At 39.5% G+C, this 18,864-nt stretch overlaps 2 protein-coding genes across 4 annotated transcripts in view; both read left to right on the plus strand.

Annotated features, from left to right (window-relative positions):
• The window catches only part of grm5a (glutamate receptor, metabotropic 5a), a 21,399-nt gene extending 15,921 nt beyond the window's left edge, over nucleotides 1-5,478 (plus strand). The window contains exons 15-19 of one of the 2 annotated variants that reach the window (XM_035990928.1): nucleotides 454-612; nucleotides 750-875; nucleotides 1,070-1,252; nucleotides 1,363-1,529; nucleotides 2,612-5,478. In XM_035990928.1, the coding sequence (XP_035846821.1) occupies nucleotides 454-612; nucleotides 750-875; nucleotides 1,070-1,252; nucleotides 1,363-1,529; nucleotides 2,612-3,497 (1,521 nt within the window). In that variant the 3' untranslated portion in view covers nucleotides 3,498-5,478. The remainder of the gene's footprint in view (nucleotides 1-453; nucleotides 613-749; nucleotides 876-1,069; nucleotides 1,253-1,362; nucleotides 1,530-2,611) is intronic. The other variant, XM_031280862.2, reaches the window with a different exon arrangement.
• Nucleotides 5,479-7,039: 1,561 nt separating this feature from the next.
• Nucleotides 7,040-17,265, plus strand: rab38b (RAB38b, member of RAS oncogene family). Of its 2 annotated transcripts, XR_004899193.1 has the most exons (4): nucleotides 7,040-7,462; nucleotides 9,702-9,979; nucleotides 16,498-16,845; nucleotides 17,001-17,265. XR_004899193.1 is itself a non-coding variant. In XM_031280767.2 (3 exons), exons 1-3 carry the CDS (start codon nucleotides 7,234-7,236, stop codon nucleotides 16,645-16,647), a joined length of 657 nt encoding a protein of 218 aa, XP_031136627.1. In that variant the 5' UTR covers nucleotides 7,040-7,233; the 3' UTR covers nucleotides 16,648-17,265. The 2 variants fall into 2 exon arrangements, 1 of the variants encoding a protein (XP_031136627.1); XM_031280767.2 differs by having other exon boundaries at nucleotides 16,498-17,265.
• Nucleotides 17,266-18,864: the final 1,599 nt, after the last annotated feature.

An 18,864-nucleotide genomic window follows, 5' to 3' on the forward strand; every position in this document is an offset into this window, starting at 1 on the left:
AGAACAAAACTGACATTAGCTGTTGAAGATCACTAACTTCTTTCATCACACACGCGCAGAGGAGTCGGAGGACAAAAGGGGGAACATACAGTATGCATTCTACCATATATGTTGGAGCCTTTGGCAGAGAGAGCTGCCGATGATGTTGCAAACTAACACATTTGATCAGACACTACTACTATCATAGTCCGATGTTTTTCTTAGGTTTTTAGCATAAATAGAAGTGCATCTAAGTATAAGGGCAGGAGTAAAGGAGCTACCTCCAGAGATTGGATGATTGCCAATTGTAAGGGAGGTAAGGTAGAAGTTTGAGATCTGTGTGTGGGCTGAGGTTGTTATTTAAAATCTGAAAAAACTGAGAAGGGGATTATTGTTATAAACCAGCGCAAGCGGTATTATCCACAGTCAATGTAAGTGAAGCCTGCATCACCATTTGATCTATTTTTGATCCAGACCAACCGTATAGCACGGATCCTGGCAGGCAGCAAGAAGAAGATCTGCACCAAGAAACCGCGCTTTATGTCCGCCTGCGCACAATTGGTCATCGCCTTCCTACTCATACTGCTGCAGCTTGGGATTATTGTGGCACTTTTCATCATAGAGCCACCACAGGTATGTGTGTGTGTGTGTGTGTGTGTGTGTGTGTGTGTGTGTGTGTGTGTGTGTGTGTGCGTGTGTGCGCTGAACAGTGTGGGGGATGATCATTAATTTATACATCTAGATTGACCTCTCACTTTCTCTCCTCTTAGGTGATCTATGACTTCCCCAGTATTAGTGAAGTACATTTGATCTGCAATCTGACCACTCTGGGGGTGGTGGCGCCACTGGGCTACAATGGCCTGCTTATCCTGAGCTGCACCTTCTACGCCTTCAAGGTACCTCAGCATAACAGTTGTTAAGTAGTTTAGTTAAGTAGTTTATAACACCGCCCCATTGTACTTTCTCTATCAGGTTCATGGTTTTCTTTCTTTGCACTCAGGCCTATTCTTGTTTTCTTCCCTTTCTATCCTGTCCTTTCTACTTCAACTCACACTGCTTTAAAATTTCTATTCTTTCTTTTGTCCTACAGACTCGTAATGTTCCGGCTAATTTTAATGAGGCCAAGTATATTGCCTTTACCATGTACACCACCTGTATCATCTGGCTGGCCTTTGTTCCCATTTACTTTGGCTCCAACTACAAGATCATAACCATGTGCTTTAGTGTCAGCCTCAGTGCCACAGTGGCTCTCTGCTGCATGTTTGTCCCAAAGGTAAGAAATGGAAATGCATATTCTCAGAGTTACAGTGAATATATCTTCTTTTTTTTTTAATAATTTTTGCATCCCAACACCTTTATGCTAATAGTTATTTTCTTGGTCAGGTGTACATCATGCTTGCCAAGCCTGAGAAAAATGTCCGGAGTGCCTTCACAACATCCACAGTGGTGCGCATGCATGTAGGTGATGCCAAGAAAGCTGCCAAGACAGGCAAAACCTCGAGCAGCATGGCCAACTTGTTTCGACGCCGTGGATCTGCGCAGGACATCAGGTATATGGGGGACCTAAGTGGGTATTAAGCTATGAATAAATTAACTCCTCAGTATCTAAAACAGGCACTTAATTACATTGGATGATCTATTAGATATTACATTTGTACTACAATAACAACAATGTGGCCTCCTTTCTTTGCAGATTTTTGTCAGATCAGATTAATAATCACACTATAAAATACCAGCACAATTATGGTTTGCATCGCAGTCACTCAGCATTTTACTTCATATAAGGACTTTATTAGTAATGGTCTATGGTACAAAAGCATAGTCCTGCAAGAAGGGGCTAAGAGCACAAAACCGCAGGTGGGTAGGGACATGGCAGACATGGTGGAGATACTACCTGCTTGGCTCAACATTAGGTAGTCTTGCATTGCCAGACCAATCTAGGTGATCATTAGGTGATCATTTCACGGAATTCTGTGAGACCAGGCTGTCTTCCACAGTGCTGTGGGAGGAAGGTCTGGCTACACAGAAAAAAAACGCTATGGGTTGTGCGCATTACTTTAAACAATCACAATAGTCTTTGGTGGCGCTAAGTTCCAGATGCAGCAATGGTGCCTCTGCAAAATGGTCCCCAAAAGAAATTTGTTTTGGTGAACCATTTGCACCCTGCAAAAGAAAAGAAAATACTGTTCACACAATACCGTAACGTTAGCTATTTAAATTAGCTGGATAAATGATTAAACGTAATTTGCTCTTACCAGTGTTAGGCTACCTCATTTGGGTTAAGTACCCCCAGAGGACACCCACTGCCTTTAAGGATTTGTCTTTCTAGGGAAGATAAAAAGAAAATGGAGGGAGATGTAAAATTACACAGACAGGAAAAGATAGAATGGGGGATGGTAGAAATACTGACAAGAAGAAGTAGAAAATGAACCTCAGTGTAGATGGGGAAGTTTTCCTGGTATGATGGTAATTTACAGTGTACATTTATACAAATAATGTCTTGCAGTACTCACATTTATATGCATGTATCTATATAGAATATTTGCAGTATTGCACAGTGGATCTGTCATATTTGTTATCACTTTCCAATACATATAAACAAATCTTATGTCTCTGTCTTTATGTTTTGCAGTTCCAATGGGAAATCGGTGACATGGGCACAGAATGAGCACAGCTACAGACCAAACATATGGAAGAGGATGTCATTCCATGTCAAAAAAAAGGAGGCAGTCGAGGTGAACCAGACAGCCATCATCAAGCCCTTCTCTAAAGGAGGAGATACACCTGCGGACACTGGTGTCAAAGAGCAGTATGAAGAGCAACAGGTGTCTCAGCCTTTCACCTGCTCCCCCTCTCAGTCACCAAGGGGTTTCCAGGGAGGAGAGGCTAGAGAGGACGGACAAGCTTTACCCACCTACATACCTGAGCACCCAGCTGGGGTTAGAAGAAGAGTTGGGGACAACGGCCAGGGTGTTGGTATGGTGGATGGTGCTGACATTAGCATCATAGGTGTGGGTGACATCGGCATAGGGGTGATCGGCGGCCAACCTCAGGGCACCACAATCATGGACCAAATCAGCTGTGTGGTTAACCGTTTCACTGCCAACATTAGCGAGCTGAACACCATGATGCTGCCAGGGGGAGTCACCATCAGCTCCACGTCCACCACTGCTTTGCCCGCAGCTGCAGATGCTGCCCCTGGCCCACCTCAGTACCTCACATCCAGGAGCAGACAGGCCCCCTCCAATGCCACCACATATGCCGAGGTCGCGGTTGTCTCCAATTTCTGCGAGAATCGACCAGCAGGTAAGATTTATGAGCACCTGGCCGGGACTTGCGTGAGTAGCAGGCGAGCCAAGGATATGGAGGAGCTGGTGGCTCTGACCCCTCCCTCCCCGTTTAGAGACTCGTCTCTGAGCTCCAGCGGAAGCTCACCCACCTCGATGTCCCCGGCCTCTGAGGCTGAATATGACCAGCTGCTGCTGAGACACTACAGCCAGAGCTCCTCCTCTCTCTAAACCTGCTCTCCTTTCACTACACATTTTTTTCCTTGTTTATCCTTTATTTGGGGTATTTAAAAAAGACAAAGCTTTAGACTGGACCAGACTCTTGGATGCCTTTCTACATGGGGATATTCCGAATTTGTAATCAGTTTTTAAAATATATTTTTATTTTCAGATTGGATTGAATGCACCCATATATGCCTCCATTGAGAGGACTGAGAGAAAAGTGGCACGACTACAAATATTAAATGCTGAAATTAAGCTGAGCATTGTCAGTGCTTCATCGTTTGTTTCCAAGTGAGTACAACTTGACAAATATATGGGCATTTTAGACTTTCAAATGCTATACTGACTGACACAGGTTTCTAACTTTTCAAATTCCAAAGAAAATACTGATAAGCTGAGAAAAATGTATGTACAAATTACATTTTGATTTCATTATAAAAATGGTTATCAATCATAAATAGGGGGAATTTACCAAATGTTTATATTTAGTGTTTCTTTGGATTAAGCCAAAATGGTTTATATACTGAACTTCAAAATGGCATTAGATTTTTTTGGGTAGGTACAGGTTGTAAAGATAATTGTATTTAATTTGTATATTTTGCATCACATATTATCATAAACACAGAAAGCGTGATTTGTTTTTATTGCTTACTGTATATTATTGCTGTTGACTTTCTGTACATGTGATGTTTTTGTTACTGACAAATTACCCTAATCTTTAATATTTTGAGACCCAGGTAGATGTTGATTGTATCAGCATGAATGCTGCCCTCTAATAGGTTGTCAGTCCTAGAAAACATAAGCAAGCATTGTATATCCTGACGATATAGGAGAAAGCTTACAGATGCTGCAGTATGTGAATCAGGAAGCATTTTTTTCTGTGTGGAGAGTTCTCTATGACCTTTTCTTTTCTTGAAAAGAAAATATTCACTGAGAATGAAACCCCCTCCCATCCTGAGAGAACATCTCAAGCGAATGTAAGACATTGTCTAAATAGACATAATTGTCAAGTGTCTAATCCACAACAAGTTTATGGAATACTTAGATGTCTTCTTTAATTATTTTCTCTTAGCTGAATGTACGATACATTGTCATTTAAAGTGGACCAAAATGATTTTCCACCTCAGGATGTGTCTGAACCAAAATACCTTCTGACTTCAACTCCTACCTGCTGAACGAGCACTGTCATCTTTTGGCTCAAAATGTTTCCAGTTTGCATGATGTCAAGATTTGTTTGCACTCTTTAAGTTATATTTGTAATAAATTACTTTTTTTTATATATATATATTGTACATGTGAAACTAATAAGATGAAAAGATACAGTAGCAAATTAATGATACTATCAGTCTGTGAATATTGATTTGTTTTTAAGATTAGCTTTAGGAGGAGAGAAGCAAACTGAAAGTGTGCCAGATTTTGTGCCAAACATCTATTGCAAAACAGCTGTTTCTAGCCTGGCTTTTCACCTACATATGTGCCAATGTCTGCAGTGTATGTAAATTACATTATGTTACTATAAATGGGCTCATGTTTCAGACATTATTATTATAATTTTTTTTTATATATATATATATATAATATATGACAATGAATCAATTAATATTCTTTTTGTATCTGCATTTTGGCTTTTATGGGGATGTAGATTGACAGGCTAGCAGATGTAACTGATGATGTTCATGTCAGAGCTAGCGTATGCTTGTTTATCAGTCCTTCAGTCATTACTTTTTATCTGTATGTTTACACAGGCAGGAATGTGTTCAGGTTTTTTGAATTGTGTAGTGTTTTTCTACTGGCTTCGATATCATAGACAATTGCCATATTTGCATGCAGGTTTGTGCCAAATTTGTAGGATTATACTAAGCTTTATTCACTGATATAATCTACAGAAGACGTTTGTCTTGGTCTTATCTCTTCATCTGCCTTTCAGATAGCCAGAATTTACAATTTAGACCTGTGCTGCAATAAACGTTTCCATCTAAAATGCAAAACATTTTCTTACAATTGTTTGTAATTCATTGTTAATACTCTCTGTTTACATTTTAGGAATGCTTCATTCACATTATATAAATTCTTCATCCCAATTACAGGAATAATACTTTATCTGAATATTTTAAAATTTAAAGTACAACTGTAACTGGAAGAAAATGTCTCAAAGTGACATTTGAACAACGCTATTGTCTATGTTTGAAGGAGTCACGTCTTTTTTAATGGTAGTAACTGGATCATGTGCAGCAGTAGTTATTTTTACACTTCCTTAGTCGATGTTACTTATGAACCTTCTCTAAATAAGAAGATAATTGTGTCAAATCATGGTGCGATAATTAATAAACCTAATGGGAAATAGGGTTTCTGGGGCACTCTTTATTAAATAACGTGATACAATTCCCTATGCCGTAAATTGTAGACCAAAATTGTTAAGTGAAATTAACATTTACAAGATGGTGGGCAAAGTTTATAGTTAGAGCATAATAGCTTTGATGAGCCAAAGGAGAGAGCAAAGGCCTAAATGGACCAACTCAATGTTTATCCTTGAAATCTGATGGTGGTATTTGCTGTTTTAACAGCACTCACTCACTCAGCAACTCACAGCCACACAACATAACCAGGATATCTCTTACTTCTACAGAACACTTTAATTCACACAATAAAAACCTGTGGCTTTAAGGCCTGGGGTTAGTCCTCTTTGCATTTGTCTGTCTACTGAGTACTTTGTATTCCAGTTGGGAGATATTGCAGATAATACCAGGTATTGGGTCTGTTAAAACATGCAGTGTACTGCCTTATTTTTATAACTTTGCTCTTTTAACAGTAGCATCAACATTGTAGAGCATGCCCAAAGTTGTGTTTCCTGAGAAATGACAACCTGCAATGCCATGTTTGACATGTCTGATCCAGCAGGTGGATGTGTTGCTGTGGGAAACAGGAAGATTCGATAAATATTTTTACATACTTGAAATGCCTTTCAATAATCAGACAAAAATGGGAGCACTCTATCTTACTAGAACTGTGTGCATTCTCTAGCCTGGCTCCTCCCTCCTACGTACTTCCGTTCAATTTTCATTTTCCTTCAGTACAAATGAAATGTACGAGAGTCTGGTAGGACCTAATACATCCATGGGTAGGACCAGTCTGCATTCTCCTGTTAGTTGCAAGAATCATAGTAGTTTTTACATGGACATGAGTAACTGACATTACTGTATTAATTGCAATATGACCGCATTTTTTTTACTGAGTGTAAACACGATTTAAGGAGCATTCCCTCGTTGGCCAGATGATGGAAGCAACCTGTAAGGAGTTTACATTTAGCATTTTAAAAGGGACACTTTTTACAGTATGTTACCAAAGAAAAAGACATGACCATTGCAGTGTATGTTCCTAAAGCTTATATTTGTTTTGGATAACTAAGCAACTAGGCGATGGTTTAGGGTTAGGCTACACTATGGCAGAAAATCATATAAATTGGCAGTATTTTACACTCGAAACTCACGAAGCCCTCTAACAGGAACTACGTACGGCGTTATTTTAGTAAACTCTGGCACTGCTCGTCTCCCCAGGGCGACGAGGCGAGGTCACAAGTTCCCAAGCAGCACAGCCCATGAGCACATCACACACTTCCCCACAGGGAGGGCGGTTCCTACACACACGTAGAGGGAGACACACGGGATCAGGGGGTATAGAAGCCTCAAACCGTATACTGAGTCAAAGTTGTTGAAATCTGCTGTGCGCCTGATATCCGACAAGTGGAATGACCAATCACTCATCACACTCCAACGGCATGCACAGCCTCCGGACGGAGCACCTGTATAAGGTTCTGGTTATCGGAGACCTGGGGGTCGGGAAGACTTCCATCATCAGGCGCTACGTCCACCAGACCTACTCCACCAACTACCGGGCCACCATCGGCGTGGACTTCGCCCTCAAAGTGTTGAACTGGGACTCTGAGACTGTCCGTCTCCAACTGTGGGACATTGCAGGTAGGACAGTGAAGAAGTTGAATATGTCTTTTGCTGGGTACATAGGCCTAGTTATCTGCTGTCACTGTAACAATTTGGCGGGTGTAATATATTGCACATCATTCATAGTTTAAATGATAGACTACGTTCGTGTTAAATATGTGCAAGAACTAAGGAACCCCTTCATATCCTCACTGAAAAAACGTCAAATTGTTGTTTAGCAAGGCTGTTTGTCATAGTTCCTGAAAAGTTGATGGTTTGTGGAGATAAGACTTATCTTCAAATTGACAGTGAGGCATGACTGTTGTAAAATGATGAAACATTCACAGCTCAAAGACGCACTGTCACTGTGGAGAGCTATGACAAAGTATTATCTTTCTCTCTCTCTCTCTCTCTCTCTCTCTCTCTCTCTATCTCCCTCACACTCTCTCTCTCTCTCTCTCTCTCTCTCTCTCTCTCTCTCTCTCTCTCACACACACACACACACTCTTATTCTACCTCATACATGACTTGTCAACTTTCTGGACAGATCTTTTCTGAGTGGACACTTTAGAACTCTGTAGTGGAAGAACTTGAGGCTGGGAAGGTGTCCAGTTCTAAAATTAAATTATGTTCTGTTACGTTCCAAAGGCTTCCTAATTGTTTGATCCTTATTCTATGGTTTCAACAGTATTGTTTTAATCAGAAGAGAAAACACATTAAACACTCACAACAGGTCTGTTACTATTTTTTTACATACATTTGAATATTTTTCATAACAAAACGCATTTTGATCAAACTTGGCTGGACGGTCCAGTGAGTAAAGTGGGTGGGCCAGTGCCGCCCTGGCCCATTGCTAACTACGCACCTGCAGTGGGGGATCATGTTGCTTTACTACCACGAGCAACTCCAAGTGGTTGGTTTAAGCACTTCTCTCTTCTGATACACATGGCACCTCCCAAGGCCAAAAAGGAGTCTGTCTGTCCACGGCAGACAGATTTAAGGTCTGACAAAATGTGAAAGATGGATTGAACTCTAATTAAGATCTTTGTTTCTGATTAAAATCAATTCTACTTTGTGATGGAAAACCTGATCTGTGGTCATTGAAGCTATGGTGCTGCATCATGTGATTAGACCCATGTGAGGGAGATTTAAAGGCCAGTCACAGGAGTCATCGGAGCCTAAATAAAAAAACAAAACGTCATTAGTCACTCACAAACACACACACACACACACACACACACACACACACACACACAGGCACGTGCTTCAAGCTGTCAAATGCAATTATATATCACGTCGGATTTAGTCTCCTCTACCTACTTGAAATACATCCTAGGGAGGAGTAGGAATAGACTGTTCTGAGAAATCTGGTTTGTTATAATCTAAGGAATGGTACATTTTACATGCTGTACTTTAACGTCCTGTTACAGTAAGTTGTATATTGCACCATCAGTTTATTGAATGACAGTGTGTCAAGTGACATGTGTGGCGTGTGTGTCTCTCTGAGACTGCTGCCACACCACTGCACATGAGGGGTTCCTTGTGAGTGATTTAAGTCGTTGATATTATCTCGCACAAAAGGAGGAAGTTCTCAATCCATGGCCTGTCAGATTTTCCATTTCCTCTTACTAATGAGGCAAATAGCAGCATTTTGTCCTTGTCAAAGTATTTCTAACGATGCCAAAAGTGGACTCTCACACATTAATATTTATTAACCATGTCAACTTCTCTGCTGAGAAGATGCACACACCTACACACTCAGTTTTGGGCTGTCAAGTAATCACATTAGATGGCAGAACACACAACCCCGGGGAATGACATGTTCTAACCTGCTTCTTAAGCACCTCATTTCCATTACCTGCACAATACACAAGCATGGATGAACACGCATACGTGCATACCTGCACACAGACATTTCACATGGTTATATTCTCACCGATATATTGCATGAATACTGTTATAGTCTGGGTCAGAGATTATTTTCATTACAGGTCGGGCAAAATACAGGTTTAATTTCAGTAGGCCTACTATCAGCAGGAGCAAGCAGTTGCATTGACCTTCTGGTTAAGTGCAGCGTGACAGTAAGACCACAGGAATGTGCTGTTTCATGGAAATGCAGGCTCTGCTAACTGCAGTCCTAATGCCAGCTGCATTAGTTGTTTGCTGCAAAAAATGCAGGAAAACAAAGACAATCTTTTATTAAACTGATGGCTGGGAACAATAGTCTTGCCACAGTAATGAATGAAGCTCCCTGTGTCTGTGTTTTTGTTCATCACAGGTCAGGAACGTTTTGGAAACATGACCCGAGTGTATTACCGTGAAGCGATGGGAGCCTTCATAGTGTTCGATGTGACAAGGCCCACGACCTTTGAGGCCGTAATCAAGTGGAAAGAGGACCTGGACTCCAAACTAATGCTGACTAATGGACAGAGCATTGCCACTGTGCTGCTGGCTAACAAGTGTGACCAGGGCAAGGAGCTGACAAACAACGGCATTAAAATGAACCAGTTCTGCAAGGACCATGGCTTTCTCGGGTGGTTTGAAACCTCGGCTAAGGTGAGACCAGAGTGTAGTTAAGGTATTCTTTTCTCTAATTCTCACTTATTAACACATTATATCTTGTTTGTTTAATCTGTATTCTGTACAGAAATTAATGTTAAAACAACAGTTTGTGGTTTTATGGGTAAATCATTTCAATTCACTTCAATTGTATTTATCACTCTATAATTTACAAAGACCCAACAATTCCAGTAATTCCCCCAAGAGCAAGCATTTAGTGCGACAGTGGTGAGGAAAACTTCCTTTTAGGGAGAAACCTCGGACAGACCCAGGCTCTTGGTAGGCGGTGTCTGACGGTGCCGGTTGGGGATGTGAAAAAGAATCAGCAGGTCTATTTCTTGGCTGGGCACAGTGACTTATACTGCATATTAGTGAGCTTTAGAAGCGCTGGTTTGTGGCTTGTATTCCTTCAGACAGAGCCAGGCTAGCTGTTCCCCCCTGTTTCCGGCCTTTATGCTAAGCTAAGCTAACTGGCCTCTGGCTTTAGCTTCATATTTGACATGGAGGAATCAATCTTCTCATATAACTCAAGAATACAAATGAGCATATTTCCCAAAATGTTGAAGTACTGCTCTAATCCTCAACATGATAATTCATGGGCCAGAATGTAGGCCTTTGCAGTAAGCGGCTGACACAATCAGTGGAGATCTTCTCCCACTCAGGTCACTTCAGTAAGTGAAAAACATCCCCACAGAGCGAACTGGAATTTCATATCCTCATGAAAAGTGGCTCAGCGAGACAGATTTACAAAGCAGAGTCAAAACCAGCTAGAGGATTGTTAACTGTTTTTAAAAGGAGTTCTGCTTTCAGGCCAAGAAGTTATTTAATCAATAGAAATGTCTAGGTATTTTGTGCACCACATATTTCCCCATATTTGTGATAAATTGTATGCTCAGAAGCAATGGGATCCTCACTAGAATTTAAAATACAGTTTTGTTTAAACAACTCATTTCTATACTCTATGTGTTTGTAAGGATTGAGCTCCAATATTCTGTGTGAAGCAAAACATAGTTTCTGACTGACAGTACAAGTCCTGCATTCAAATGTTTACTTCGAGCGAAGAGTAAAAGAGAGGCATTATCAGCACAATGTACTTAAATGTACTTAACCGTTCAAGGTGGAACTTTAAACTGTGATATAATTAGGGCTGTCAAACGATTCATTTTTTTCTTAATCGTGAATTATCGCTGAATTTCTATAGTTAATCGCGATTAATCGCATGTTTTATCATATGATTAAAATTCTATTATTTAGCATTTCAGAACTTTTTAACTACATATTAACAATGGAAAGCAATTCTTACCATTGTAGCTTGATTGGGAATCAAATGAATGCAAAGAAAGTTACTTTATGAAGTTGACTTTAAGATTTGTATTTGTTTATTATTTATTTATGTATTTATTTACTGTAAACAAAAGAAAATGTGTGAATCTAGTCACACATTTGAATCTTGAGTCAATATAGTATTTAGTATCTCCTAAATAATTTTGATTACTCACTGACGTCCAGTGATAACCGGTTAATGAGACAGCGTTTGCACTTTGTAGCAGTTCCAGTTTGGCTGCTTTCTCCGTGTCGTACAGGCTGTGTATGTGTGAAACTACTGTCCCCCTCGACAGCAATGTATAAGACGGGTCAGAACATGCTAACCGTAGTACGTCTTTAAGACCCGAGTCTTCTATGATGCTGACAGGTCTGCAGTTAGTTGCCACCCGTTTCACAAGAGCTGTAGTAATTTTTTGGATTTGGTTTCATCCACAGGTCGGCAGCTAGTACCATTCTCCAGTCACGTTAACTGTACTACTATGCTTAGCTCGTAGGTGGTAGCTCAAGCTTGACGTGCTTCGGTGATATTTTAATTCGGCTTTACACAATGTGCATATGGCTTTCGACTTCTGAGCCGTCCGGGAGTTTTGGAAAATAAAAAGCGCTATTCAGAATTGTGTTGCTGCTGTCTTTCTCCATCATGCCTGCAGCCTGCAGCAGTAGGATGTGTTACAAGGAAGTATGGCAGCTTGACGATAAGTAAAGGTGCAGCAAAGGGTCAAAATAGTAGCCTGTTAGGCACGACGCGAAGCCGAGTGAAGTGTAAAATAAATGAATAAATGGCGGCATGCGATTAAAAAAAATTAACACGTTATGCTCGGCCCTTAATCGCATCGCGATTAACGCGTTAATGCTGACAGCCCTAGATATAATGCTGGATAGTTTAATGAATAATAATATACATCATATTTAAATTGTGATATTTATGAGTAAAACCTGAATCTGCAACGTAACCAGTAACATTTCTCTGTCAGGCAAATGTTTCCTCTGAAGTAGTAGAGTACACAGTAAGTCAGTAACTGCTTTGGGGGCCCTCTGTAAGTTTTTTCAGGGTATAATGAGTTAGAATAGTAACATATTACATTTTTTGATAACTAAACATCACATTTAATCTATAGCTGTTTGGGGCCCTTTGACCTCGGGCCCCCAGGCAGTTGCCTACCTTGTCTAATGGTAAAGTCTGCTCTTGATGTTATTTGCCGTGAACCAGAGTGTATTCCACCGTTTTTTCTGACCGTTAATAGCCGCAACTATGTCATGGCAGGTGCATTGATCAGGACCCAATGAAGCACAGTGTGAGTGTGAAGTTGATGAGATAAACAGTTCTCGAGAAAGCTGCAAGCAGCAATACTACTGGACAAGCTAGTGGCCCGTTCCAAACAGGCATGTTTAAAACTGGCAATGGACAAGTAGCTATAAATTCTCAACACAGTCTCACAGCAGTTCATGAAATGGTCACGTAATTTGATTTGTGTAGACAAACACGTTTATCTTGTTTTTTCCGTGATGGTCAGCACATTTTTTATAATACCTACAATTGTATAGCTGTATACAGCGGGACGGGTTGGGTTTAGGAAAACAATAACGGGACGCGGGACAACAATGTCACGGTTTGGTTTAGGAAAAGAAGAACAGGACGGTTGGGTTTAGTAAAAGAAGAATGCAACGGTTAGGTTTAGTAAAAGAAGAACGCAACGGTTGGGTTTAGTAAAAGAAGAAAGCGACGGTTGGGTTTAGGAAACGTGACACGCGGGACACGGTCCCCGGTCTCCTGGGTGAAAGTCCTGTGTTGTTTGACCCATCCACCACCCTATCCAACCTCCCTATGCAGATTTTCGGGCTTTCATACTACTCGCTACCGTAGTCGCTCTTAATGCTACGTCATCTTCTCATTGAGAATCGTGCTGTGATCACGAAAGATGCTTCCCATTGAAATACATTAGTTTAAAAAACGTGCTGACATCACGTAAAAAACAAAATAAACGTGTTTGTGTACACAAATTAAATAGATTACATTATGTGACCATTTCATGAACTGCTGTGAGACTGGGTTGAAATTCTACAAAAGTTGTCTTCATGCACACATCCTCTGTTGGCACTAATGTGTTGGAGCAGCATAAGTGCGCTGCCATTCTTGTTGCATCAAGACTCAACATTCTGAAAGGTCAAAGGTTATAAGGTGTAGGTTCATCCAGAAGTGTCAGAGGTAGGCTATGCACAGAGACATACACAGACTTCTTTGGTAGCAGTTACAAAAAAGTACAGAATTCGGTTGCACTTTATTTTCCGGTAAATTAAAAAGACATAATAAGCCGTACTTCTTATCAAATTTGACCATAACTAGAAATAATGTTGTTTTTCTTAAGCAGAAAACAGTTATACCCTAATTAAAGGCCAAACATCTTAATTATCCTGTAATTAGTACATAAATAAGATATAATAAGCCTTACTTTCTATCAAATTAGATAAAAAAAAAATAAATTATTTGGTCTTTATTAGACAGAAAACGAACACAGTTAGACGCTAATAAGAAACCAAAAACCTAAATTATGCTGTATTTAGAAACACATATATTGCCGTATTAAACTCAAAATATACTATATCTATTATACTATATCTAGAAAATATATTATACCAAATTAAACACAGGGAAAACATGCAAATTCCAAACAAAATAGCCCATGACCACCTGGTTTTGAACCCTGTGCCTTCTTGCTGTGAGACCACAACACTAACTATTGGGCCACCATGCTCATAATGTAACGTATCGAAAAAAGTTATATAAGTCATGGTAAAAGTGATATAAAAAGTCATAGTATAGTATGTCGAAAAAAGTCATTAAAAAATCATAGTATAGTATGTAGAAAAAGTCATAGTATTGTATGTCGAAAAAGTGATAAAAAAGTCATATTATAGTATGTCGAAAAAAGTCATAGTATAGTATGTCGAAAAAAGTCATAGTATTGTATGTCGAAAAAGTGATAAAAAAGTCATAGTATAGTATGTCGAAAAAAGTGATAAAATTCGTAGTATTGTATGTCGAAAAACTGATAAAAAGGTCATAGTATAGCATGACCTCACTGACCTCCTCTCCCCGTACCAACCCTACACGGTCCCTCAGATCCACCTCAGCTGGTCTCCTCTGTATCCAAAAGTCCAACCTCCGCAGTTTTGGGGACAGAACCTTCTCCAGAGCAGCTCCCAGGCTCTGGAACTCCCTCCCCCAAGAGATCCACACCTCTGAGTCCCTCTCCATCTTCCAGTCCCACCTCAAGACCCATCTCTTCACCTCTGCCTATCCGTAGCCCTCTGCCCCCCTCCCCTTTTCATCTGTGCCTGAATCTTGTTTTGTTTTGTTTTGTTCTGTTTTTGTAATCTACCTCCCCTGTAAAGCGACTTTGAGTCTTTGAAAAGCGCTATATAAATTCAATTTATTATTATATTATTATTATCATTGTATAATATATCAAAAACAGTTATATAAGTCATGGTAAAAGTGATAAAAAAATGTTGAAAAAAGTGATGAAAAAGTCATAGTATAGTATTGTATGTCGGAAAAAGTGATAAAAAAGTCATAGTATAGCATGTCTAAAAAAGTCATAGTAAAGTATGTCTACAAAAGTGATAAAAAAAAGTCATGGTATAGTACTGTATGTCGAAATAAGTGGGGGAAATTGGAGAAAACCCCATGCAAACACAGGGAGAAGATGCAAACTCTTAAACAGAAAAGTCTGTGACTACATTAGAGTATGGATACCCGACCCGAGCCCGACGGTACCCAACGGGCCGGGTTCGGAGAGATATTTAGAAATGATGATCAGGTTCGGGTCGGGTTCGGTCACATCAGCGCGATAAGGCATTGAACATTGTGTGTGTGTGTGTGTGTGTGTGTGTGTGTGTGTGTGTGTGTGTGTGTGTTTGAGACCTGTATTAATGTGCGCTTGTTGCCCCGTGTGCGCTGATGCGCTCATCTGCTGACATTTCCGAATGCCTTCCTACATTTGCTTAATAAAAGCGGGCTTTCCACACAAACAAACGTACATGTGTCATTAGTATGAGAAAAAAATGAGATTTTAACTGTGTCGGGCTCGGATATAAATATCTTAATGCCTGTCGGGCTCGGGTCGGGTTCGGTTACTGCTCTGTCGGACGCGGGCCGGGCTCGGACAGAAAAATGCAGCCCGATCCACACTCTAGACTACATGGGTTTGAACACTGTACATTCTTGCTGTGAGACCACAATGCTATCCATTGGGCCACCATGCTCATATGTTGAAGGGTTGAAAAGTGATATAAGTCATGGTAAAAATGATAAAAAAAAAGTCATAGTATAGTATGTCGAAAAAAGTGATAAAGAAATCATACATACAATCATACATCTTTACATATGTCAAAAAAGCCATAGTAAAGTATGCTACTACAGGTGATAATAGTATGTCGAAATAAGTCATAGTATGGTATGTCGATAAAAGTGATAAAAAAGTCATAGTATAGTATGTCAGAAATAGTCATAGTATAGCATTTGAAAAAAGTGAAATAAGTCAGTATAGTATGTTGAAAAAAGTCATAGAAAGTCATAGTATAGTTGGTCGAAAAAAGTCATTACATTACATGTAATTTCAGCTGACATTTTTACCCAAAGCGACTTCCAATTAAGTGAGAGGAAGAGGAACATGTTTTGGTTTTTTTTACCGATGGGGGAATCCGGACCACCCAAAGAAAACCCCATGGAAACACAGGGAAAACATGCAAACTCCAAATAGAGAAGTCTGTGACTACCTAGGTCCAAACACTACCTTCTTGCTGTGAGACCACAACACTAACCATTGGGCCACCATGTCCATAGTTTAAAACGTTGAAAAGTGAAATAAGTCATGGTAAAAGTGATAAAAAAAGTCATAATATCGTATGTCGAAAAAAGTCATAAAGATGTCATAGTATAGAATGTCGAAAAAAAAGTCATAGTATTGTATGTTGAAAAAAGTGATAAAAAAGTAACAGTATAGTATGTCAAAAGTGACAAAAAGTCATTGTATAGTATATTGAAAAAAGTCATAGTATGTATGAATCACCATTCACACAATTAAGAAAATAAAACTGTAGAAATTCTGAAACTGTACAGATTGTTTAAAAAAGATAAGCAAAAACTAATTCTAGAGTCATACTTAACAGTTTTATCTCTCTTATAGGACAATCTCAACATCGGTGAAGCTGCAAACTTCCTGGTCAAGCACATCATGGCCACAGAGAATGACATCCTGAAAAGCGTGGTACCAGACACCATCTCACCTCAGCTGGACTCCAATAGGCAGATGAGCTGCTCTGGCTGCTTCAAATAATAAAAGGTGGCACGAGGCAGAACAGACAGTTGGACAAAGAGGGACATGCACACCACACAGTCTTCCAAGGATATCTAAGTACCTACAGTACAGTTTGGCATATTTGGTCTGAAACAGAGTTGAGTTGAAGATTTTAGTTTGGTGCATGTTTGTGGTTTGTTTGTGTTCTTAGTGCCCAATTACAAAGAACCAGAGCTTGCAAACTAAAACCACATGGACTCAGAAGTTGCACATTTGTTAACAGAGTTTTAGTAACTCGTCATACTGTGAGTTTAAAGTTCTTGGCAGACAAACAAGTATAACTTCAGCCCTTGTCTACGCTCTTTGGCATGATTATTCAAAGTATCAAACAGTCAAACTTTTTAGCCCTCAACCTGCTGAACAAAACATCCAGCAGCAAAATGCTCGCAAAATGCCTGATGCAACACATCCAAAAGGTGTAAAGTAATACAGGATGGAGTGTTTTTATTGGTTCTTACCATTTTAAGCAAGTGTGATTGTGTTGCTGTTCTCCCTCTATATCTACCTAAACTTACATGTGGGTGACATACAGGCTTCCTTTATCATTATTCTGCAAGAGGCAAATAAAGCAGTATTAACCATTTTAGATGGATCCCATATTGTGTAATTATGTGAATTTTGCACATACATAGTTTTTTAATTACAATTCTAAGTTATTTACAGTATGCTTTAATGAGTGTAATGCTGGTTAATGTATTATGTTATTCTGCTTAAAATATTTTCTACAACTGACTATTGTTTGAGCCTTATTAAGTCAGTCATGTTGAGTTGCAAAGCCCTCATATTTATAGCAACAACTTGGTCAGCTGCAAAGAAAAGGAGAGTTAAACACTTCAACACACAAACATCCTGGAGCTTGGCGAGTTTAACTAGTCTTTTATAACCAGGGGCAGTTTCACTGGAGCAGTTCAGGTTGAAGTGATCAAAGGTTTGTCAGACATGTATGTTTGTTAATGGAAGGGAGTGGTAGTCCTTCTGTCTTAAGTTTTCTGCCATAACTACTAAATACGGCTGCAACATGTAACCAATTTGTGCATGTGTGTTATTTTTCTTCATCAGAAGGGAAATTGTGTTGATTGTCTGGATGTAAACTGGACATTCTCATGAGTTCACTTGCCAAAGCCTTAACCCTCTGTATCCATGGTAACTACATCATTTTTACCTCGTATTTTCTCCTTTCACACTCCACTCCATCCTTCATTATTGTTTCTTATACTGAAATATTCTTTGACCTCTCTAAAAATGGCTGGTTCCAGTGTCTTCTTATATATATATATATCCCCTGCAAATAATTGTCCTACTTTCTCTCATTCTCTAATTCACATACAGTATGTACAGCACATTGTATAAACCCGCATAGGATCGACTACACACCCAGAGATGCAGTGCCATGTTGTGTTGATCTTGCAACAAGTTGACTCTGTGAAGTTGACCTTGCACCTCTGTATTACTTAGTAGTACTACTGTAAAAGACAAGGTAGTTGAACCCACTAATGTCAATGTTGTCTTTTTTTCTTACTGAAACTTACAGTAAGACCGAGACGATTTGTGACCTTATATAAACTAAAGTGTATACATCAAGTCCCTGCCTGGGTGCAAAATGTGCCAAACCTGGTAAAAAATAATTTGCTTTATATGGTCTGTTGCCATTTACACAATTGTACGTTAAGTGTTTACTTAATGACATATGTGTCTTCCAGCTGCTGTTGCTCAGCAGTGTTTGCACAGTGTTTATAAGCCTGATCACAACAGTGTCATGTGTTATTGTGTGAGTTCTTGGTGGTCATTGACAGCATGCATATTAGGGTCTGATAGGCTTAAACAATACCCTCTCCACAGGATTACAATTTCACAGTGTTAGCTTGGCTCATTATGAGGGTATGTGACATCATGCATCATGTGATCAGCATGGCATTACACTATAACATAGATTCTCTATAAGGTTCTAAACCGTCTGACTAGAAAGAACTGCATGATCACACACTCACACACATTCTGTGTAGGATAATACTTTGTGATGAATAATCAAATGTTTTGTCTCACAAATAAACTGCAGGTATTTTTTCTGATTACACCTCTTGTGGATTGTTCTTGCTCATTATTTATTGTAAAGTATTACAGTAATTAGTATTAGTAATTTCACACATGTCACTGTTTTGTAGCACATTAAAGTGACACCAAAGAAAATTCATATCA

The sequence above is a fragment of the Sander lucioperca genome, chromosome 13 (assembly GCF_008315115.2).
Source record: "Sander lucioperca isolate FBNREF2018 chromosome 13, SLUC_FBN_1.2, whole genome shotgun sequence".
Lineage (NCBI taxonomy): Eukaryota > Metazoa > Chordata > Actinopteri > Perciformes > Percidae > Sander > Sander lucioperca.